The 24,159-nt window shown below is 46.6% G+C and overlaps 1 protein-coding gene across 1 annotated transcript in view; it reads left to right on the forward strand.

Annotated features, from left to right (window-relative positions):
* The first annotated feature begins 492 nt into the window (after positions 1 to 492).
* Positions 493 to 24,159, forward strand: part of SORCS3 (sortilin related VPS10 domain containing receptor 3) — a 566,298-nt gene continuing 542,631 nt past the window's right edge. Inside the window, exon 1 of the mRNA XM_046654523.1 lies at positions 493 to 1,113. Within this exon, the coding sequence (XP_046510479.1) occupies positions 493 to 1,113 (621 nt within the window). The remainder of the gene's footprint in view (positions 1,114 to 24,159) is intronic.

Raw genomic sequence — 24,159 nt, forward strand, 5'->3', positions numbered from 1 at the left:
GCGAGAAGCGGCACCCAACTCTTCTCCGCGAGCAGGTTGGAGGCTGGATTTCGGAGAGACTCTGGATTGAGGTCCGTGGCCAGCTGCTCCTCCTGGATCCGGCTTGATTTTCATATTTTAAAGGAGGATTTTCTTATTACCTTTGAACGCTCCTTTTCACAAAATTTCTGGAGAGGCTCGGTGGGGAGGATTTTAGGGGATCTTGATTTAAGAAAAAAAAAAAGCACCGAAGGGGCATTTATTAATTTTTCTCGGGTTTTGGAATTATCCTCTGGACGAGAGAGCGAGCGATCGAGAGCCAGGAGGGAAGAGCGGAGAGGACCGGCGAGGCGCGCCAGCCGGAGCCACCTCCTTCCCGGCCGCCCCCTCCCCACTCTCCCGACACACACTCGCTCTCTTGCTCGCCGGCGCGCGCACACCCCCTGCGCCGGACCCGCACCTCGGCGGGCGCTACACACACTCAGCAGCCCGAGCCGCGGCAGCCGCAGCGGGATGGAGGCGGCGCGCACGGAGCGCCCCACAGGCTGGCCCGGGGCGCCCCTCGCCCGGACGGGGCTCCTGCTCCTGTCGACGTGGGTCCTGGCCGGCGCGGAGATCACTTCGGGCGCGACAGGCGGTCCTGGGCGCCCCGCGGCCCCGGCTTCGCAGTTGCCGGCGCTTCCTCCTCTCTCTCCGCGGGCAGTGGCAAGCCAGTGGCCGGAGGAGCTGGCGACGGTGCAGAGAGGCACCGTGCTGGGGCGCCAGCCCGGACCAGAGCCGCTGCCCCAGCCAGGCGGCGGCAGCAGCAGAAAGAAGCAGAGAGAAACCGGGGGGCTGTCGCCTGCAGACGTGCTCTGGGGACAGGGCATCCCGGCTCCTGGCAAGCCTGGCGGCGCGAGGAGGAGTCGCCGGGCTCAGCCCCCCAGCGCCCTGGAACGTGGGGACGCTTGGGCCACTGCCTTGGCCGATGGTTCCAAAGGAAGCCGCTCTCTCGCCAAGGGTCTCCGGGAGGAGGTGAAGGCGCCGCGGGGGGCAGTGGCGGAAGACCTCCGGCTGCCCAGCACCTCGTTCGCGTTGACCGGGGACTCGGCCCACAACCAAGCCATGGTGCACTGGTCGGGACACAACAGCAGCGTGAGTACCCACCCGGCGGCCGATCGATCTCGCTGTCTACTAGACAGCCAGGAGAGAGTAGGGGGCGGGAACGAGGGACAGATAGTTGCTCTAGGGTCTGAGGCGGGCTGGGGGCGGGGGGCGCCCTGACTTTTAGAGAGAAAGGGTTCATCCAGCTTCCTCCACGCCCCCAACAGGTTAGCGGAGTTTGTTGTAAGATGGTGTGTGCGTATGTTTACTGGCGACCCCAGGACTGGGGCCGCCAGGAGGGGAAGTGAGGGAAGAGGTGTCTTAAAGATGAGCAGGGCAGGGGTCTGTGGTCACTTTCTCTGGTACTCGGTTTGGAGAGTCAGTTTTCCCACTGAGGGCTTGAATTCGTGCGTGAGGACTCAGACTGATTTGGAGCAGGAGCCACTTGACAGACTGACGGATTCCTGCGACTGCTGGGGCTTCCCCCTTCTTCCTTCCAATCACGCGAAAGGGAACTCAGGAGACTGAGGCCACTCAGCCTCCCATACTCCTGCCTGCCTTAAGGTCGCTCTCTTGCTCCAGGCGCACTTTCTCCCAGCCCTGGGGGAGGCAATGATTTCCTGTTCAAAACCCGGACAGCTGCCCTGGAAAGCTATAGCAGAGGCAGTAAAAAGTTTAAAGCATGAAGTGAAATTCAGCACCCGTTGCGCACCCCCCCAGCCTCACGTATGCACAAGCACGCATAAGTTGCTGAGCAAAAAAACTCTCCTCGGCCGCTGCGTCCTGCACCACGAAGGGCTTGCCGAGTGGAGTTGGGTCCCTCTGCTTTCTGCGCACCTCTCTAACCGGTTCTCTCCGCTGCCAGGTGCCCCTGGAAGCGGCTGTACCGAGAGGTGGCACCCTCGAGTCCGCTCCGGCTGCTCCGGCGCTCGCGGCCAGGCGCCGGCTCTGAGCGCAGTCTGCTTCAGCAGCTGCTGCAGCCACAGAGCGAGTCCGGAGTGGCTGCCTCTCACCCCCCATCCTGTCCGCGCCCAAAGCTGTGTAGCCCAGCCAAGGAAACGCGGAGGACGGGCTCTCGGGGCGGCCTCCCACGATTTATCCCATTCCCCTCTCTTCCGCGGCCCCCACTTCAGCCAGTCTCCCCAAAATCCTTTCCTCTTTTCTGGCTCCCCGGATCAGATCAGAACCCGGCGCTGGGCAGAGTCTGGAGGATGGTGGATGTCTGCACAGGCAGCTTTGGGGAACTCCATTTGATGGGAAAGTACCGCCCCCCTCCCTTTGTATTTCTCTTTGTGACTGACTGGCATTAAAGATTTCCCTGGGAAATTTTTGCCTTATTTTAAGGAGGCCTGGGGTGTCACAGGGGTGAGTAGTGAATACCAGGAAAGCTAGGAGTCCTCGGAGTGCAGCATATCGGCAATGCCCAGCACAGATTTCCTAGTTCTTAGTGACACACAGCACAGTGCCTGCAGCCCAGCCTGAGTAATGGATGCCGGGCTGGAAGGACTTGTGCAGCCCAGCTCCCCAACAGCGCCGTGGCTGGCTGCATCTGTTCAAGTGAAGACCCCCATAGCTTCGGAGGGGACAGCTCTGGGCATGGGGGGTGCGCAACGTGCACCTTTGGAATGATGGGTGTTTGAAGACTTGCAGGTCCCCCGAGGACTTTGTGTGTGTGTGTGTGTGTGTGTGTGTGTGTGTGTGTGTGTGTGTGACAGAGAGAGAGGGAGAGTGAGAGAGAGAGAGGGAAGTGTAATTTTCTGGTAGCCGAGGTTATGAGTCTCAACTTCATTTTAGTTTGATAATGAGGAATTGTGTGTGTGTGTTCATTGGTGTTCTTACTCAGTGAGTAGGAAGGACAGGATGCATGGAAGTAAATGTATCACTAAGAGGAGGGGGTGATGTCCTCACATATCTGTGACTTTATTACTGCCACATTTGGACAATATAAATTCACTCTGCCTAACGAGTTTTCTTACGTCGCCGCTGCTTTTCGTTTAAGGATCGTTTTTGTGCGTTGACAAAACCCCCGAAGATGGGACTTTAGAGAATGCGTCCTGCGAATAGTTAAACGTGCTTGGCCTTCTCTGCCCATCTTCAAAGCAACTGTGCAGCAGAGGAGGTGAGGGGCCAAGTCTAGCCCTTTGCTCTCCGTGGAATTGGCTCTTCAGTTAAAAGAGGGCCACTTGGCCTTGGAGACCTCAGAGCCAGCAATGAGATTTGAGCAATCTGCAAACAGACTCCCAGGGGTTTGTTGGTTGTGCTCGTGGCCAGTCCTACTGTCCAAGCAAAGGACAAGGCACACAGGTGGGTGCAGGGACCCCGTGGCGTCCTGTCTCTCTGGTCCAGAGAGGGATTGCCTCTTTAGCTCCTGGGCTGGACCTGCCTCTTTTGACTGCACTTTGCAAGCAATACCAGTGAGAAAGGCTTGACCGAGGACCAGGTTTGCGCTGCTCTGAGGGGCGGTGGGAAACATGTTGACGTTGCCTGTTTTTGAGAGACTTTAAAGAAGCAACCCCTGGGAGAATAAGTGGGAAACCAGTTTCTGCAGCATTAACCAGCTGGTTTCTCTCTCCCCTCTTCCTTTCCTGAGGGCAGCAAAAGAAGATGCTGTAAATGCCATGGTGAGGAGTGATGAGGATGATGAACTTTCTGGAAGGTCCCTTCATCATTGCTTTCAAAGTGGAGGGAGATGTCCCGAAGGCAGAGAACATGGGTCCTAGCACCAGCCTCCTTTGACATAAAAAGAGAATTCCATCCTCTCTTCTGACTTCAAAAGTGTTAAACATGTCCTTCTCCGGGAAGGCCACCGGTTTAATTGTTAACATTGTCGGGGTTCCTGCTCTCCTTCCAAGTGCCTTTGGTGGACCTCGTTCCTTGACATGAGTTTCTTTTGGGAGAGAATTTTTAGTCACCCCATATAGCTGAAAATTGAACTCTACTCTGACAGTTTACAGTCAGGCAGGCAGAGGTGGACATGCCAGAGAAGGGCCTCCACCCCAGCCCACGTGTCCAGCGTGTGCCCAGGGGCTCAGGGGCAGGAGGAGATCCTTGTCTCAGGCTTGGGTCATGTTTTCACTTTGGTCCCAAAAGAGAGGGGGATGACTTCGGGGGCAAAACAGGAGGTACCCAGCAGCCTTGAGCCAGAGGCATCCTAAGGGGCTGGAGTCTGGGTCCCCCTCTGACTGCTCTTGCCCTGCCAGGTGTTCTGGGGGGGTGCGGGGTGGTGAGTGGACTTGGGCTTGGAGCCTCACTCTGGAGGAGCAATTTGCCAATCCCTCTTTCAGGTTGTCTCCATCTGGCATCCTGGTGATGAATGGGTTAGAGGGAGTTTCACAAACACCCAGAGGGAGCCAAGTCCCTTACAGGCTTACAGGGAAACAGACTTACGCATCAGCCTGCCCTTCTTCAGATGAAGGAAGATGCCTCCCTGCCTGCTCAGTGAATTGGCAAATGACTCTGGAGAGTGGAAATTGTGAAGGCAACAGCCCACTTTCCGTGCCCCCTCTACCTTGGAGTAACCCTTGTTGGGGATCCCTGTTCCTAGTGCTGAGGCGAGAATGCTGCCTCCTCCCTTCGCCTGATCCCCATTCCTTCCCGGCAGCTCACTCGCAGTGGCAGTGATTTGCAGGCTGCTGCCCCTGCAGTGTGGCTCGTTGGGATGACTTGCCAGATAGTTTTCAATTAATGTGCCCAACACTGCACCTTGGTGAAGAGAAATGGAGATGCTGATAATTTCAGGTCCCTACCAGATCGCCCTTCCCTGAGCACGCAAGGAGGTGGAGCACACAGACTCCCCCAGGCAGGATTTCATTCCCTTAACTAATTCAGCTGGACTGTGTTCTAAAATATTTACTCCTAATGTGCAAAATAGTGACAGATTTGATCAGATTAATTGTATTTCACTCACAGGAGCATCTAATTGTGGCTCTCCAACAGATTTTTCAAATAGCTTTTGGCTGGATTGTCTAGGCTTCATCGTCCCTGCTCGCAGCCCCCGTGTCACAATATCTTAATGCATTTTGCCTTCTCAGAGGCTTAATAAAGAAGCCTGCCACAGAAGCCATTCTTCAGGGATTTGCCAAAAAGAATCTGTTTTTAATTAATATTACAAGGGGAGCCATCTCAGTTGAGATGTAGCTGGGAAATGCAGTGGGACAGAAAAGCCCTAATTGCTCGTGGTCACTGTCAGCCTGGGGAGGGAGGAGAGGAGGGACTTGCTCTGTGTTTCCTCTGATGGCCGAGTTACAGGGTGTGATTTGCTTCTCAGATCCTGTAGTGATTTCCAAGGTGAACAGAAGTTGGAAACTCCTTAATTGGGAGGACTGATCTGATGACTGCAGAAGTGCAATGGTTGGAACTTGCTTTGTAGTTGGCAAAGAAGGAATGCCGGGAAGTGGCTTCTCCAGTGGTGTTGGATTTAAGGGGGGCAGAAGGGAGAAATGCTTTTTCCTGAGCAGTGTAAATCTGTTATTGTAACTGGAGGAATTTTGGAACTGGATGATCTGTGGGCCCTGAGTCATCCCATGAGGAGCAGAGAGGTGCGACAAAGCCAGACCGGCTGAGATAGGAAGATGTGTCTGACGGCCAAGGGTTTATCCAAAGCTAGTACACCTGAGGCCTCGTGGCTTGACTCACCTGTTGGTTTCTTGCTTCCTTTGCCCTCTTGGCTGACTTGAGACACTTCCCTTATGGGAGAAAAATGTCAAAGGATGATTTTTCAGCAAGTTTGGAAGAAAAGAGGTCTTGTGGAGTTAGAGGTGGAATATAGAGGATGAGAGTGCCTGGCGGCCACGTTGGGTAAGCAGAACTGGTGCGGTGGAGTGAATGGAATTTGGTTAACCATGCTTGTCTCCCTGATGTGGTGGGTGACTGAGAGAAGGGTCTGGCTGGTGCTCAGACTTCCTTGGCAGCGAGTAGAGATGAGCGAGCTCTGGCTTGCGGGCAGTAGAGGTACTCAACCATGTTTGATCAAGTGGGCAAACAAGTGACAGTCCCAAGTCTCATGGAACAGAGGCTAAAAAGGAATTAGAAATCCTTGTCCCTTGGGATATCGATGATTTCTTTCTCAGGTTGTTCATACTGACATCTACTATAACCAGGAGGATTTCATCCAGTATGTCTGCATTCCAGCTTGAATAGCTTTAGCCTCTTGGATTCAAATCCAAAGTCCTTTAGCCTGGCATTCAAAGCCTTCACTGCGTATATCCTGGGTCTACTTCTCCAAATCTGTATTTCACTGTTCCCTGATTGACTCTTTCACTCTAGCCAAGGTGGCCCCATCATTGTCCCAAGTCCCTTCTTGACTCCAAGCCTTTGCTCTTGCGGTCTCCTCCACTCAGGGTACCTTCTGCCTCTATTGAGATGCACCCATTACTCATGGCTCAGTTTAAGATTCAAATACAGTGTCTCTATGGACCTTCCTCAGAAGCATTTATCTCCCTTTTTGCTAATTGTTTGTAGAATTACAGACTACACCACATATCTGATCATATTTAGCTTAGCACTTAGTTATTTGAATCTTAGATTGTTTTGTGAGTGTTTTGAAGGTGAGGGGTGAGGGATGAAGTGACTATAACAGCATCTCCCCCACCCCCAGTGTGAGTTCTGTCCTCCTCAGGTGTGCCTTGTGGCGTGTGGCACAGTGCTTGGCACGTAGCTCAGTACGTACTCCCTGAACTGGCCTGGGAACTGGATGTGCCTTGGCTGCACGGGAAGGACCAGCTAACACTGTCTCTTAATAGCATTAAGTTTATGCACCTGGTTTATTATTTCATATGTGAATTTTAACAAGATTTAGAGGCATCTCTACCCCACTTAGTACAAGGATGGGAACAGGGACTAGTCAACAATCCTGGCTTCTTCCTCATGCACTTCAGAGACCAGATGGACTCACTTAAGAGACTCAGCCATATGCTTAGTGTTTACTATGTGTGTGGCAGTGTTCTGGGCACTGTGGCTTGGTAGAGTTGTGATGGAGGGAAAGACAACAAGGATAAGACAGCATTTGCCTCAAGGTCCTGCCAGTATGCTTCGGATATGAGATTGCTCTTCTGTAAAGTTAAATAACACATGACAACAAGACAGATGCCGTGGGGTGATATGTGGTTAATTGTCAAATGATTGTTTCAGGCTATGAACTTAGAGGAGAGAGTATCACCGTGGGGGAAACTGCGGGCGTCTTAGACTCACTGGATGTCAAGGCTGGAAGTGCACTTGGGCATGGCTTCATCAAGTCACTCAGCATAGAGATGAGGGATAGGAGGCTCAGACAGAAACACGGCACCTCACAGCTCCGAGTCCCTACTGTTCTTTCTCTCTGTGTAGCCATCACCCACTCACTCCTGGCTTTCTCCTTTCTTTTGGGTTTATGGACTATTTTCCTTCCAAGAGAGTTTACGTGTTTTCACTCGGGTGAGATAGAGTGCTGCCCATTTTATAAGCAGGATAGACTGAGGGCTGGGATGAGTATATGTGAGGCTAGCCAGAGAGGCTTAGGAATAGATTCCTCCCTCCTGTTCTAGAGATGTGTCCTGCGGCCACCTTGCCCGCCCACCGCTGTGCCTGCAGACAGTAAATACCAAGCTCATTAACGTTGGACAGTCTGTATCTTCCTAACTGTTGTTGATGCGGGCCTCTTGTGAGTCACGTCGTTCTTTGAGTTAGTGAATGAATCAAGCCTGGTTGCATCACCAGGAACGTTTTGCTCATTTATTTTGATCAGTGTAGTTTGGGTTTAATTATTTATGGAAATGCTGTTCTTTATAGTACACTAATATGTGTGCTATAGTGAATTTCGAAAAAGTGATGGAGTCTAAGAACTTCAGGATTGCACAGGATTGCACTGTTGTTAACTCCTTGCTGGGGAGCAGAGGAAACCATCCCTCCTGGGTTGAAATGAGAGGAACTTGGAGCGTGATAGGGCCAGCCACTCAGAGCTCTTGATCTGTAAAACTGCCTACTGCTAAGTAGGGGCCTGTTATTTGACACACACTGGAAGAAAACCTAGTTTAGGGGAAAAACTGGATATAGAGCCTTATAGGGTAACCAAGGAGCCTGTTAGGTTGTGGATTGTGGGATTATTTAGCCTGGGTATGAGGGTATGATTGGTGTAAATTCATAGTTGTGGAGGGTTTTTATCATGATTGCAATCCTCCAGAATTTATTAGGAACAGACATAGGCTGGGCGCATGAAACCAGGCCATATAGTAAATACAGTCATGCACCGCATAACGATATTTCAGTCAACGATGGACCACATATACGACAGTGGTCCCGTAAGATTAGTACCATATAGCCTAGGTGTGTAGTAGGCTGTATCATCTAGGTTTGTGTAAGTGCACTCTATGATGTTCTCTCAACGACAAAATCACCTACAGACACATTTCTCAGAACATATCCCCGTCGTTAAGTGATGCATGACTGTAGTTAGGAGCATAGGTTCTGGAGCCAGGTGCCTGGGTTAGAATCCTGCCTCTGTCTCTTAATAGCTCGGTGACATCAGGCAAGTTGTTACCTTCTCTTGGCTATTCTTTCATCTGTAGAAAGGAGGTGATAACAATAATAGCTCTCACATTGGCCTGTTGTAAGGATTAGAGAAGATTGTACGTAGCAAAGTGCTTAAAAGAAGTCCGTGATCTATAGTAAGTCCTCAAGCTACTTTAGTTGCTTTAGTTATTTTTATATTGGAAGAGACTTCCCTTCATTTTCAGATGGAAACATTGAAGCAGAGGAAGGAGGTACTTGCCCGACGTGTCCCAGTGGGCTGATGGAAAAGCCTTGGCTAGAACCCAGTTTTCAGAGAGATGCTCATCTCAGCCTCCTCCTGTAGTCCATGTCCTCAGCCAGACGAATCTTGTGATGTCTGTCTTCTGTGTTCCGCTGAGATAGTGTAAGAGATAGAGAAGTGAATGACTCGGGGCCTGGCTTCTTGAAACTCAAACTCAGAATTTGTAATAGAAATGGTTAGAATCAGATTAAAGATTACACTATTTAACAACTAATAAGTTGAACATTTTTTCAGGGCTTTCACTGAGGGAAGGGTTGAGAAGTGTATCCAGAAAGATGAAGAGTGGCTTCTCTGGCTAGGTCATCCATGATTATACCTCACAGCTAATCATGGAAGACTTCTTGAAGGAAGCGAGTATAATGTGTAGCTTCAGGAAAATAGGAGAATACTGGGCTGCTGGACTGGTTGGCAGACAGAGCCGATAGTGCCAAAGACTTTCTATATTGATGTCATGGGCTGGACCTTGATGTTCCAGGTTTGCTTCTCCTCTTGATCTCCCAGCTGTGCTTTGTGCCTGGTGTGACGTGGGAATATCCATGGCTGGAAACATCTGCAGAATACCTCCAGCCTCCTTCCCAGAATTATCACACAGGCCAAACCCACCAATATTTTATAGTGATCTACACCCATCGAGTTACAGACTTGAATTCCATTTTTGCCTGCACCCTATGCACCAAGAATGGAACCTGAGATCCCTACACAGACACTAGAGGGAGTGTTGCCCTGGGAAAGGAGTGAAAATAAATAGGATGGAGTAATGAAAAAAAGTGCTGCTTGAGGAATTGTTACAAAGGGAGAAGAGAAGCAGCAGCCTGCAAGGGCATTGTGTGAGGGGTTTGATGACACGTAGATGAATGATTTTTTGGCAACAGAACAGTTGAATCCTGGGGGTTGATCATTCAGCCTATTTCTGCAGAAATGGAGTTTTATACAAATAAGTCCATTCTACGGTCAGGTATTCAACCGATTAATGACTCAACTAAGACTCTAGAAATGAATTCAGCCAGAAATCGTGCTCAGGCTTAGTTATCCCGTCTCTTCTGCATTTTCCCATTTTGTGCCACTTCACTTTCTTGTGCATGGTGGTCACTCAATAGCAGCTTATTGAATAGAAGGGAATAAATGCTTTCTTAAATGCTTAAAACTGCCTGTGTGAAGAATGAGTGTCTTGGGGATGAGGACGAGCCTGGCCTCTTCTTTCTGTAGGGTTTGCACCCCTGAGACAGCATTATTGGCCCTCCCTGGTCCTCAGGTCCCACACGCCTCACTCAGCACTCTCAAAGTCTTTTTGGCATCTATGGCAAGGTAGGCAGTTTCTCTTCCAGATGGTTAGAATCAGGTTAAAGATGACACTGCTGCATAAGAAATGAACTTTTTCTTTTTAAAATCTGTTCTCAGCGGGAGATACAGAACAATTACCGAGTTGAACATTCTTTTCAGGGCTAGAAAAGTAGCTTAAGCCGCCACTTCTGAATGTGATTACACATAGTCGGGAACTTGTTCCAATAGGAGTTTTGAGACCATGAACCTGGAGATGCAGAGAAACTCGTTTTCCAGGGTGGTGGTGGTGGAGGAAGGTATCTTTAGAGGCAAAAGCATTGTTCACGTCACTGTGTGCTTTTAGTGTTATGCATGCTTGAAAGCAAACTTTTGAGTGGAAGATTTCTCAAAACTCTGAAATGCCTTTTCTGTTATGAGAAAGTCCCTAAGCAGCAGCAACTTTGAACAAATCTCTGAGCCTTACTTTCACTGGCTGGAAAATTGGAATACTGCTAAACCTGTAGGGTTGATGTGAATCTTAGAGACAACGCATATAAAGGGTCTAGTATAGTAGGGTCTTCTATTTAGTAGAATGTTAGTTCTCATTATCTGCCTAGGCAGGAAATGGAGCAGGTTGAGCATCTATCCATTTGTAGCATATCTGTTGGGACCCTGCCCACATCTCCTTGGCACTTGCCGTTTCTCTGCATGGTGGCCTACCTTCAAACCACCAGCATCAGGGGCTCTTTCCCCACTGGAGTTTACTTTGATCACACAAGATGCCGGCTGGAAGTGTCAGGAAATTAATTCCCGTCAAGGAATAGGGAGCAGCCACCTATCAGTGACTAGGAGAAATTGGTGGATAAATACCCCAGCTCTCTTGCCCTTTGAGGAGGGTGACTATGAGGCTGGTTTTCTGCACTGTCTCCCAGAGTCTTCAATGGGATTAAGCCCCAGTTGCCCACTAGGGTAACTTGCTTACTTTATTGGCTGTCTTCCCATCCCAATCTCATTTTCCCACTCCCCATCAGTATTTCTTGGGATCACCTCCCAAATAAACTCCCTGAATTCAAGTCTTTGTTTCAGGGTATGTTTCTGGAGGAACACAAACTAAGATACCTTAGTTATTTCCAAGCGTGTTACTCTGGGATCTCAAGAGAAGCAGAGCCAATAGGATATATACACACACATATACACACAAACATAGCCCTCATAGTAAATCTCTTTATATGCGTTTAAATATACACATACACATGTCTAAATATGTATCTGCATATGTGAAGAGATTTACCCTAAGGAATTGGCTAACACTGTTATGGAAACTGACAAGTCTACAACCTGCAGTTTGCAAGCTGGAGACCCAGGAGAGCTGATGGTATAGTTCTGGTCTGAATCTGAGTCCAAAGGCAGGAGAAGACCAATGTCCCAGCTTGAAGACAGTCATGCAGAGAGAAAGAGTTATTTCTTACTCTGCCTTTTGGTTCTATTCAGGCCTTCTGAGGACTGGATGGGGCCTTATTGCATTGGGAGGGCTATCTGCTTTACTCAGTCTGCTGATTCAGATAGTAACCTCATCCATAAGTGCCCTCACAGACACACCCAGAATAAGGCTTCACCAAATATCTGGGCACTTCGTGGTATGTATTGTGTATGGAAAGAGAGACAGTGTCCCTGCCCCTGGTTCTGAGAGGGTCTTCTTTTTGAGTTGGCACCTTCCAGAAGAAAGGAGCCTGGTCCAGGGTTCTATTGAGTGGCAGGAACATGGTGTTGGGGTTTGAAGAGGGGACACACCCCTCCAGGGTAGTTTTCACTGTCGTTTCTCAGAGCTAAGGAGCCCCACCTCACCCCAGAGCACGTGCTTGGTCTTCACAATGCACAGAGGCTCCCTAAAATTTGGACCTGTACCTGCTGGCAGGGCCTCTCCTGCCCTGGGTGTGATTCTTTTTTTTGCTAGACTTTGACAGGATTTTGGCTGAAAGCAGCTGAGCTTACAGTTGCTGTCTTCCTTTCTAAGATATCTTCAGTGAGGGGCGTCATGATAGGTTGGAATGAATATTGGCCTGGAAGTTGGGAATCTCTATATTTGGGTCCCTGATTTGCATTAACTGTCTTCAGCAAGTCACCATTTCTTAGGGGTAGGGGAATGAAGACTCTTCTAGGTGTAGTAGCTTATATGTCTATGAATGAGTTTTTCTTTTTTAACGGGTGCATTAGTAAGGAGAGAGTCTAAAATGATGATTAAAAAAATTGGAAAATATTTCTTTCAAGCATGTATAAATTTGGTCTTATCCCAAGCAGATATGCTTTCATTCATTCATTCATTCATTTCTTTGCTTAGTGTGAGGCTAATTAAGTTATATGAATTTTCCGAGATTCAGTTTCTTTATCTATAAAATGAAAAGTTGCACACATTGATGCAGGCCCATCTCACCACAAACTAGATGTGATATTAGGTCAGACATTTCTTTATGTGTGAAATGGGGACAATCCTATTTGCTTCCTTTGTGTCACAGTTAAATAATGAGATACTGCGCCTGGAAACATTTTAAAAAGAATGCTTTTCAAAGTGATAGGAACAGGGACAGTATGAATGGGGGTGAGATGAACCAAGGTGTGAGTTCACCTTCTCTCTCCTTTATTCATCAAGTGGCTGAAGGTCCTTCCACGATGGATTTGAGACCATGGACAGCAGCCACCCTCTCCTGCCTTTTCCTAGCACAAGTGACACTCATCTATTAGCACACATACTATGGTGTTAAAAACCTCGAGATTCCTATTCTAGGCATGATGTGCAGTTTATTTCAAGTGACATCTGATAGAATAAAATTCTCAGTTGGGAGTATAATTTGGATGTTTAAAAAAAAAATTTGTTCCAGGACTTGACCTGTATTGATTGCTCTGCTTTGTTCTTTCCAGATAATATGAAGTGTTTGGGCAGCACCTAGTATGTGTCTAATGAGGCAGGATGTGCAAAGGAGCATATGATGCAGACTGGACACCCAAAAAGCTTATAGTTTTGTGGGTCGGAAACACATGTGAGACAAATATTGCAGAAAACAATGTGAGAACATGTAAAACGTGCTAATTTGAGCATACTTAGGCAATACATTGAATGTAATCAAGACCACAGTGAATGAAAACTAATAACATGTTTAAAACATTATGGTTGTTTTTATTTGCAACAAAATCTAGTATCATGGTTGGAAATAGATGTAATCCTCATGATTAAACCTGTGTCACTTGATGAGGAGTGTTCTGCACTTTGAGGTCAAATAGATTATTTTAGGCTCAGAATTCTGCCATATTAGTTTGGGCTAACTTTCTTGTATAGCTTTTAGGTTTTCCTTGAATTTCTAATTGTTCTATCTTCCTCACAGACAGAAGAAACATCTGTTTTTTTCTTACCCGAGTACTAAGATATTCTACCTTCTTAATTTTATTATTATTGGATGTTCTAATTTGTACTGATATTTTGCTAGGCCTGCTTCCCTATTGTCATCTTGATATTTCTATTTATTCTACTCCTGGATTAGTGCCTCTATTTTTTGGATTCCATTCCTTTTCTTGGGCTAGTTTTCATTTTTCTGTGGTATATCCTCCAGTATTCTTTTTCAGAGAGTGGGCAGGAATGCCCTGGCTTATTCTTGTGTCCTGACATAAATATTAATAGAGTCCTTTTAACTTTCAAGAGCTCCTGGCATGGATGATAAATTATTTGGTCACCTAGTGCTTGAGCGACATTTTTTTGTTTTCGTTTCTGGCATGTCTAAAATTTACTTTACTCTCACACTGGTTTGATGGTTTACCTGGACATAGAAATCTGAGCTCAAAGAGATTTTCCTTGGGTCTTTGAAGTACTTCGAGTACATGCTGGTTTTGCATCACCTGCTATCTTTGTTGATATGTGTCTCCCATCCCACTCAGGGACTCATGAGGTTAGGGAAAGGAGGTGCCTAGCGTGGGGCACCCATGGCTTTGTTCCATTTAGTGATGCTCAATCCTTTATGGAAACCTAATGCATTAAAACCAGATTTATAAAATGGGCAGTATGGTGTGGGGTATTAAATACTCTATGGAACAATTTGCCATAGACACTTATTATCTGAGTACCTTTAATATAAAACTCAACCAAAAAAAAGTATTTTTAGCTACCTTTTGTTTAAAAAATTTAAAAAAGCTTTAAAAACTTCATCAGTATGCAACAGATATTGATACTGATCTCTATGCCCCAGGCACTGCTGGGCTCTGAGATATAATGGTGAGCAGAGCTCTGAAGGAAAGCTTCATTATACTATAAAAGATTACATCGGGGACATTTAACTTAGGGCAGAAGCAGATGGGCTGAAATCTCAAAGATGCATAGGGTCGATTAGGTCAAGGGGAGAGGGCAGAGTGTTCTGGGCCTACAGCTTCCATGTCATGAGGGAGCAAAGTATCTGAAATGGACAGAAAGAAGGACAGTGTGGCTGGAGCAGAGGGTTTGTGGGCTAGGAGCTGAAGAGAGATGAAGCTTGACAGGCAGGCACGGGTAGGACCCATCTTATGGGTCCAGGGGAAGGAGTTTATTCTTTATTCTCAGAGCAAAGGGGTAAGCTATGGGAGGGTTTAAAGTTGGGAGAGTCATATACAGTCAAGTGCTGCTTAACAATGGAGTATGTTCTGAGAAATGTGTCATTAGGCGATTTTGTCATTTGTGCAGACGTCATAGAGTATACTTACACAAATCTAGATGATATAGCCTGCTACACACCTAGGCTTTATGGTACTAATCTTGTGGGATCTCCATTGTGTATGTGGTCTGTCATTGATCAAAACGTCATTATGTAGCACATGGCTGTAATTAAATTTACATTAAAAAAAATCTGTCTGACCACCCTGAGGGTTGGAGGGAGAAAAGGATGGATGCTAGGAGACCAAACTGCTGCTCTAGCTAAAGAGGATGATGGCTTGAATGGTGGCAGTGGAGGTGGGTGAAAAGGAGCCAATGAAGAAATATTTATTGGGTGTAGTTAATTGTACCATTGGCTCCTCTCTTCAATTTTGCACTTCCCCCTATAACTCCCTTTGTATTGGGCCTTTACAGTGCCCTTTCTCTGTGGGTGAGGCATCCTCCCCACCTCCTAACTTTGGGGTTTGCCTTGTGACTTGCTTTGGCTAATAGAAATGCCAATTCTAAGTTTCGTTATCAAGATTTATTGTGTGTCTACCTGCCATCTTCACCTTTGCAGTGACCATGAGAAAAACATGCCCAGGCTAGCCCACCAGTCCCAGAAAGACAAGAGAGGCAAGTCGTACATAGACACTCCCAGCCAAGCCCAGCCTAGATCAGCTCAGCCCAGCCCAGCTATGAGCAGCAGAACTGCCCAACTGAGCCCGGCTGTTTAAACCAACCTTCAGCTGCCCTGTATATTTATGAGAATAAGTAATTGTTGTGAGAATAAGTGGTTGAGATTTCAGCGGTTTGTTCTGTACAATTGTTCCAGCAAAAGCTAACTGACACAGCAGGTAAAATCAACAGAACTTGATACATTAGATATTACAAATTTGTGGGAACGTGACTTCCGTGTAAGGTGAGGCTCGCCTGCATTTCAAGGTCGTTAGTCTCAAACGTGCTCAGGGCTTCATTTAGCTGTGTCTTTCTGGTGGTTTTGTGCCACTCACGTCTCTTTACAATTCATGGCTTCTTTTTCCAGAGCTGAATGAGGGAGGTCAGATTCATGATCCAAAAGAATTAATCTTCCACTCTTTTTCCTTCTCATTCTCTTTCCAGCAGCCTAACCGGATTCCAGCAGAGTTCGAGCTGAGCGGTCCTCAGGTCCCTCAATGGGCGCCTTCAAGCCCTAACGCTCAGTGTATTCTTGTTAGAGTTGAAGTCGATTTCTGCTCTAGCTGTGAAGATGGGATTCACTTAAAGGGGGGAGAAATGCGGGGCCAGGGATTTGCTTAGTCTTGACTGATTATTTAAAATATATTAGCGCTGATAAAATATTTAGCTTTTAAACAACAAATTTAATATAGAGAATTGTGTTTTATTTATTAATGGCAGTTGCAGGGAGATTGGTAGGAGTTGTGCTAAAGTGCACTGTTGTGATTTTGCAAAGTATAGTAATTACTGTAATATTTTGTTGAATTATTAATATCTACTATGCCTGCAGGAATATAAGCCTCTGCAGTCGAGTTCATTTCAAGATTGCCTTTTCCCCCTTCTGGTTATGTTTTGTGTTTTCTTTTCTTTCTTGTGCACTCATGAATTTTTTAAGAAGTGGTGTGAGGGGGGCAGAGTTGATTATATTGTGTGGAACACCATTGTCACACTCTGTAACTGAATGTAGGCAGGTGGTACAGAAAAACTGTAGTTCCATGATGATCTCCTGCCTCAGCCAAGCCTGTCTGCAGTGCTGGACTGAGGGATGCTGAAAGAATGATGTCTGGGAAAAAAGGACTCCTCAGTGTGCCTTTTTCAGGAGCTGAGATGGGGAGAGAAAATAGTAGGGAGATCTTGTGTCTGCACACGTGGGTGTTCTGCATGCATTCTTCTACGCAGAGCCGATCTTACCTGCAGACGGAGTTGGCAGGTGTTCGGGCATATGTGTTGAAACAGTATTAGCAGTCTGTATTAATTATTTCGACAACTATTACTTAGTGTCTATTATGTGCTCGAAAGAGATTATTGTGGATGATGATGATGATAGCATAGTTGTTCTGTGAATGGGCTCTTGCTTCCCTAGGACTCTAGATCCAAGTGCGAGATGCCCCTAGGAACATCCCTTTTGGTGTAGTTAAACTGAAATTGGAAGACCAGCCTTCACATCACCAGCTTTATGAAATCACTCACGTCAGTCAGTATCTGAGACTCAAGTTTCCTCGCCTGCATAATAGTTTCAAGGATCAAAATGAAATCATATATTTGAAAGGGTGTTATAAACTGTAAAGTTACAGATGTATTTCAGGGAATGTCATTATTATTAAATCACAGGAAAAGTTGCTCATACTTGTGGTTATTTTCAGGGGCAGCAGGGAGGATTCTGTGCTTGGTTTTTTTTTGTTTTGGCCAGAAACTTCACAATTTGTGTGTCATTCCTTTGGGTTAAACATTGTCATTTTCAAGATCCTCTTAAAATATAAATGATTTAGAGCTGGAAAGAACACATAATTATCTAACCATGTCCTTTTCCAGATATGGCAAGTGTGGCCAGGAGAGGTTGTGGAGTGCCCAAATTCACCGAGATCATCAAAGGGCCCACACCAATGTCCATCTCCCTGACTCCTAGTCCAGTGCTCTTTCTCCAACACCCTAATGCTCTTCAGGTTTCCATTCAGTTCTTAATAAAGTTTGCGGATTTTTCTCCCAAAAGAGAGCTTTGGGTAGAGTGAGTGAGTCAGGTGACTTGTGGGGGCACCTAGGGGCTGGGATGCTGTGGGTGGCAGAGTAGTGCTTGGGTCAGATGGACCTGACTTTGAATCTTAGCTCCACGGCTGACCAGCTCTGTGATCTTGGGCAAGTTGCTTTTCTGAAATCCAGTTGTCTCCTTTATAAAATCAGGATTATGATCCTTATATTGCACAACTCATGGGAGGGTTTAGTGAGCTTGAAATGCTTGTCACGGGGTCTGCCCTGTGACAGAAGATACTCAAAAATGAGTGGGAAATGATTATTAGGTGATAAGAGGTCCTGAAGATGAGCTTGGTCTACCCAGAGTCGGTCTACCTGCTGTGAGCCATTTTCCCGTTATGGGAGTGGGTGCCTTACGGGGAGGGAGAAGGTGCACTGTCCCACGCTATCATTTCCCTTCCCAAGGCTGGGGGCGGAGGAGTCATGAAATGCTCCTGAAGAGGAGAGCCCTGCGCAGTGGGAGACAGTCCTGTAAGGGCCGCAGGGGTGAGCCAAGACTGACCAGTGGCCTTCCCTTTCTGTTTAATCTCAGACAGTGACAGCTCTAGCCCCATTTTAATTTCCCCTGAAGGGGGTGGGGATGGCAGGAGGGTGGAGATGGGCATCTTCAAAGAACAGCCGGTGACTGTGAAGATGAGACAGAAGAAAGCGCTTGCATCCACATGCTGTATGGCTCTGTGTCTTACGGGGTTCCTTTTCTTGTTTTAAGTTACTAAGATGGTTTCCTGAAAATGGTTTTAGTTTTTTTTAACTGAGAGTTTATCCTGCTTCTAACAAGTCCATCCTGAATCCCTTGTGAGCTAGGTGGGACCCACTGTGAATTTATAGCAAGTAAAGCAGGGCTGCCCATGGGTTAGCATTTGGGTGGAGAATGGAATTTCCAGGAACAGAAGGAAATCTGAGACAACCTAGAGCCTGTGTCAGCGCGCAGGCAAGGGGGCTGGGCCAGGGTTTCCCTAAAGCAAAATAAGAAGAGAGAGGGGTACGGAGCAGCGTGCTCAGTTCCCCTTCCCGCCTCTTAGCCTCCCCTCTACCCAGCACCATCCACTTTCCCTGCTCTCCCTGCTCTGGGAAGAATGTCCTAATATCAGTCCTTTACTTCTTCAATTCTTTTTCGTGAGGGCTTTGCATTTTATTTTATTTTTTCCAGCCTTATTAAGGTGTAATTGGCAAATAAAAATTGTATATATTTAAAGTGTACAATGTGATATTTTGATATATGTGTAGGTTGTGAAATGATTACCACAAGCGAGCTAACAAAGATGTCCATCACCTCACATAGTAACAGCTTTTTTGGTGATGAGAAAATTGAAGATCTACTCTATTAGTAAACTTCAAGCATACAATATAGTATTATTAACTATAGGTATCATGCTGTACATTAGATCTCCAGAATTTGTTCATCTGCATAACTGAAACTTTGTACCCTTTGACCAGCATCTCCCCATTTCTTCCATCTCTCAGCCCCTGACAACCACCATTCCGCTCTCCACTCCTATGAGTTTGACTTTTTGAGATTCCACATATAAGTGAGACTGTGAAGGATTTGTCTTTCTGTGCCTTCCTTATTTTACTTAGCATAATGTCCTCCAGGTTCATCCATGTTGTCGGAAATGACGTGATTTACTTCTTTTTTAAGGCTGAATAATATTCCATTGTATGTGTACACACACACACACAAATGTATACATCCTACGTCTTCTTTATCCATTCATCTGTTGATGGACACTGGTTGATTCCTATTTTAGCTATTGTGAATAACGCTGCAATGAACCATAGGAGAGCAGATATCTCTTTGAGATACTGATTTCGTTTACTTTGGGTATATACCCAGGAGTGAGATTGCTGGATCACATAGTAGTTCTATTTTTAATTTTTGGAGAACCTCCATACTGTTTTCCTTAACGGCTGTGCCAGTTTACATTCTCACCAACAGTACACAAGCGTTTCCTTTTCTCTACATTCTCACCAACACTTGTTATCGTATGTCTTTTTAATAATAGCCATTGTCACTGCTGTGAGGTAATATCTCATTGTGACTTTGACTTGTATTTTCCTGAAGATTAGTTGATGTTGAGCACTTTTTCATACACCTGTTAGCCATTTGTATGTCTTCTTTTGAGAAAGGCCTTTTAAATTTGATGTCTTAATGGTGAATGAAAATCTTCCACCTCTCTTGAGGATGGTTTGGAAAAGCATTTTAGGATTGGGGACTCTGGAAGTCGTAGTCTGTACTCTTTGTCTAACTTCTCCATCTTCAGGGCTGGCCTCAGGGAGAGGGAGGCCGGTGTCACTCCTGGAGAGAGATACTTGTTTCCTGTCTGAGTCATGCCTGAGCCTCGGAAGACTCACATGAGGCGAGAGCGAAGGGCTCTGCCCAAAGGCTGACATCTCTCTCTGTGTTGGTCAAATGCTTTTAATAGTGGATTTTCTTTGGTTAAGAAGAGGGGGAATGGGGAGAGCTCTATCTTTTTTTCCCTTAACTTTAATTGTTTATGTATTTAAAATACATGTAATGTAACATTTGCCATTTGAACCATTTTTTAAGTGGCACTGATTACATTCATGCTGTTGTGCAGCCATCGCCACTATCCATTTTCAAAGCTTTTTAATTGGTCAAATGGAAACTCTATAACCACTAAATAGTGACTTCCAATTGCTCCATTCCTCAAACAACTGAGTTCTCTTCTTCAGTATCTGAGCAAGTATGAGGACTTCCAGTTTGTTTCTCTCTTCTGCATTGTCCTACCTCATTCCCAATCTTTTCCCCCTCTTCTCCTTTCCTCCCACTACAAGGGTCCATGGAGTTGGGGATGAGGAGAAGTCTTGTAATATTCAGGGCTGTGAAATGGGCAACATTTCCATCCCCCCTCAAGTGCCATGTGCTTCGTTTATAAACATAATCACACTTCCTGGCACCCAGAGATATATGCCTGCCCCAGCTTGTTCCCTCAAAGCATGATGGGTTATGCCAAATCCTTGACAAGCCTGGCCACCCACATCCAGTGCAGTCTTGGACTTGTGACTTTGTCTCAGCTAAGCCTGTTTATAGGAGACTTGTTTATATGGGCTGATATGATATCTGAAATAAACACACTCCATAGTTGAGTTGTGTATCCTATATTCATTATTACCATTGTCGTTGAAAGTAGTGAATGATGACAAGCCATGCAGTTATGATTTGGGCACTTATACATATGTGTGTGTGTGTATAAATGTGTGTGTGTCATCCTGCAATAAATAGTTTAAAAAACTCTGTGAACAAATTCCGAATTGTGCTTCAGTGCTGTGGCAGTGCTGAACAAAGAGCAGTTCAGACTTGAACTTGGTCTTTTGGGAAATTGAAATCTGAGATACGTACATATAGATGGAAGGATGAAAATATCAAACCAATATCGGAAACAAAAGTGAAGACTTTTGGGATGGGATCTAACATTTTTGAAGGCCTACTATGTGCCAGGTGGCAATCCTGGCTGCTTTATATATGTCATCTCATTTCCCTCTCACAGAAACCAATGAGTTGGGTTATTTTTATCCTTATTTTATGGATGAGGAAACCGTGATGAAGAGAGGTTACATAGATTGCCAAGGTCACACAGCTCATAAGCTGCGAGTAGGTAATGAAATAGAAGGACATGCCTTTTAAAGATGGAAGGTCATCGAGTCTACTATATTGACATAGACATAGAAATCAGGGAATTACAGAGTTTGGAAGTGGGGATAGGTGAGAGAACCAGAGCAGATGGGTGAGTAGAGGTGAAGAGATCTGCTTTTCTTTCATTCTAGAATGATAATAATTTTATTAAAAAATGGACAAGATTTAGTGCACTCTTTTTTTTTTTGAGGAAGATTAGCCCTGAGCTAACTGCTACCAATCCTCCTCTTTTTGCTGAGGAAGACTGGCCCTGAGCTGACATCCGTGCCCATCTTCCTCCATTTTATATGTGGGACGCCTACTACAGCATGGCTTACCAAGTGGTGCCATGTCTGCACCCAGGATCTGAACCAGCGAACCCTGGGCCGCCGAGAAGCGGAATGTGCAAACTTAACCGCTGCATCACCGGGCCAGTCCCTAGTGCACTCTTATTGTGTGCCGGATGCTGAGCTGTGACCTTTGTGTTCAGCATCTCATTTAATTCTCACCCCTCTGAAGTACCTACTGTTTTGAGCCTCGTTGTAAAGATGAATAAACAAAGGCAGGGAGGGGCTACAAACCTGGCCCAGGTCCTGTAGCTGGTCAGTGAGTTGAGAGCCCCTTACACGCTGGGGCAGAGCCTCACCTGGTCCTCTTCTCCACCTGGTACCAGCAGGGAGAGCGAGGCCCCAGGACTGTGAAGTTCAACTGCTGATCCCACCAGGGCTAAGATGCATTTTCAACTCCAGGGCCTTTTCCAATTAGACCATCTTGTTCTTTTCTATAAGCCTTCACTGAGCATTTGTACTTAAGTTTTGGTGTTTCCAGACCAGGAGCAGACTGAATAAAGGCTTGGAGGTGAGAAATAACAGTGCGTTTGGGAGCCAGGAGAGATGGGGATGAGGCGAGGGCAGTTTATGGAGGCATTGCACAGCCTGCTGCCAAACTTGTGCTTTATTTTGTAGGCAATAGGCAACCCTTAGTGATTTTGAGCAAGGGAGAGATGTAATTATCAATGGCATCAATCATTTTCAAAACCCTGCAGAACCCATTCTCTCTACTTCATGGGAGGGAAATCAGAGGCTCAGAGAGGTGCAGTGGCTTGCCTGGAGGCTCCCAGTAAATCGTTACTGGCAGCAAAATCAGAAGCCCACCCTGCTGTCTCTCCTTCCTAGAGACCCAGCCCTGGCAGCTGCTGTCCGCCTTCCTTCCCTTGGTCTGCTCCCTTCCTGCCGGCAGCGCTTCTTGCCCGCTCCCTCTCCACCGTGAGCTCCGCACAGTCTCGGCCCTCTCCATCATTAGAGCAAGCAGTGGGGTTCTGCTGTAATTAAAGCAAGCCAACGGGAGGAAGCAAAGCAGAGCAAGGGAAGAAAGCAACCACCACAACACATCTGATTTCCCACACAAAGTCCCTAACAAGTGCCGTCTATCGGCTTCCGTGGGAACCTGCTTGCTTTAAATACAGCAGAGGGAAACCCCACAGGATGGTGTGGGAAAGCAGGTTATTAAGTTACCCGCAGGCTGCTAGAGTGAGGATTTACTCCTTTTCTTGCTCTCCCTACCCTGCAGGGCAAAACTGATCAAATATTACAGTTGAAAGACACCTCAAAGATCAATTAGTTCAACTTCTCTCCCAAGGCGGGGCTCCCTCCATCCCTTGCGTCTCCCAGGATAGCATCTCTGACGCATGGTTACCTGGCTTTCACCGTCCCCAGCTCCCTAAATTTGCTGGACCAAAGCTTCAGGTAGGGATAGGGAGACACTTAAGCTAGCAAAAAACTGGCCACCCAAGCCTGTTGTCATTTATGGCACTGACTCCGGAAGTATCTAATTAATTCATTTATCCAATTAGCCCCTTGCTCTCTGAAATGCTTTTTCTTGGTTGCTGAGCAACTAGGATAGACTTTGAACACATGCATGCTGCTCGTGAATGAGCCAGTGGTTTTTTCCCCTCACCCTGGCAGCCCCCGCTCCTCTTTCGCTTTTATTTTTCTGATGCACAGTAATGAAGAACGTCTCCACCCATCTGCAGCCTTCTCACCTTCCCCAGGCCTCTAGATGTGCTTGCTGCCTGCCTTAACACATTTCTGAAGGTAATTTTGATGCCAGGCATTTGTCATGGACAAGGAGAGTGACAGAAAATACAGGTACACGGAGATGTGTTTGCAAAATAATGGAATTAGCCCCACTCAGGCAAGACTTGGGAAGAGCTCTGCTGGTGCCAGGGTAGGCTCAGAGGTGTTTGGGAAGGGGGGTGCAGACTGTCTTTGGGTGACGTGACATTAACAAGGGCAGCTTGACTAGGCAGTGGTTCCATTTGTCTTTACAGTCTGCCCTTCATGGAGGATTGTCATCCATCTCCAGCCTGCAGTGCAATGTGAGCAGTAAATAGGAAGAGGAATTTTAAGGGAGACTGAAAGGGACAATATGAACCCAGAAGGGCAGCAAAGTGGCTTGAGGAGTCCTCCTTGAAGTGTAACATGCTCCTGTTGCAGGATGTGAAAATGCCACCTATTGCCTCAGTGAGTTAGAGTGTTAGAACAAGACTTTGCCCAAACTTCCCCGCCTCTCCATTTCTATAGATGAGACAGTTGGAGCTCCTGGAGCGTCACCCGTTTGCTCGGTGTCTCATAGCCAGAGTTTGGGTCTCCAGAGTCCTAGGCCTTCTCCTTTGACCACACTGCTTCTCTTCGATCTCATTAAAGGACTCTTGTCCATAAAATTAGTCACTGAGTCACTAAAACTTCTTTTCAGAAATCAACTTTTATTTTGGAAGAGTTGAAGTTGACAGTGAAGATTGGTGGAGCCGCAGGATCTTGGCTTCTGTCCCACAATTCATCTTGGCACATGTCTGTTGCAGATGCTGGGGTCAGGTGCTCCAGCCCAGTATTCAGTATGAATAAGGAAAGCTCCCTGGCTTCAAAAAGCCCCTGCTGTAGTGGAGGAGGCAGACAGTAAAGGAGGGAGAGACTCCTTCTTGGAAGGAAGCATTCAGAGAGGAGAATCTGGGCCATTTGGCCAGAT

This window comes from Equus quagga, chromosome 2 (genome assembly GCF_021613505.1).
Source record: "Equus quagga isolate Etosha38 chromosome 2, UCLA_HA_Equagga_1.0, whole genome shotgun sequence".
Taxonomy (NCBI): domain Eukaryota; kingdom Metazoa; phylum Chordata; class Mammalia; order Perissodactyla; family Equidae; genus Equus; species Equus quagga.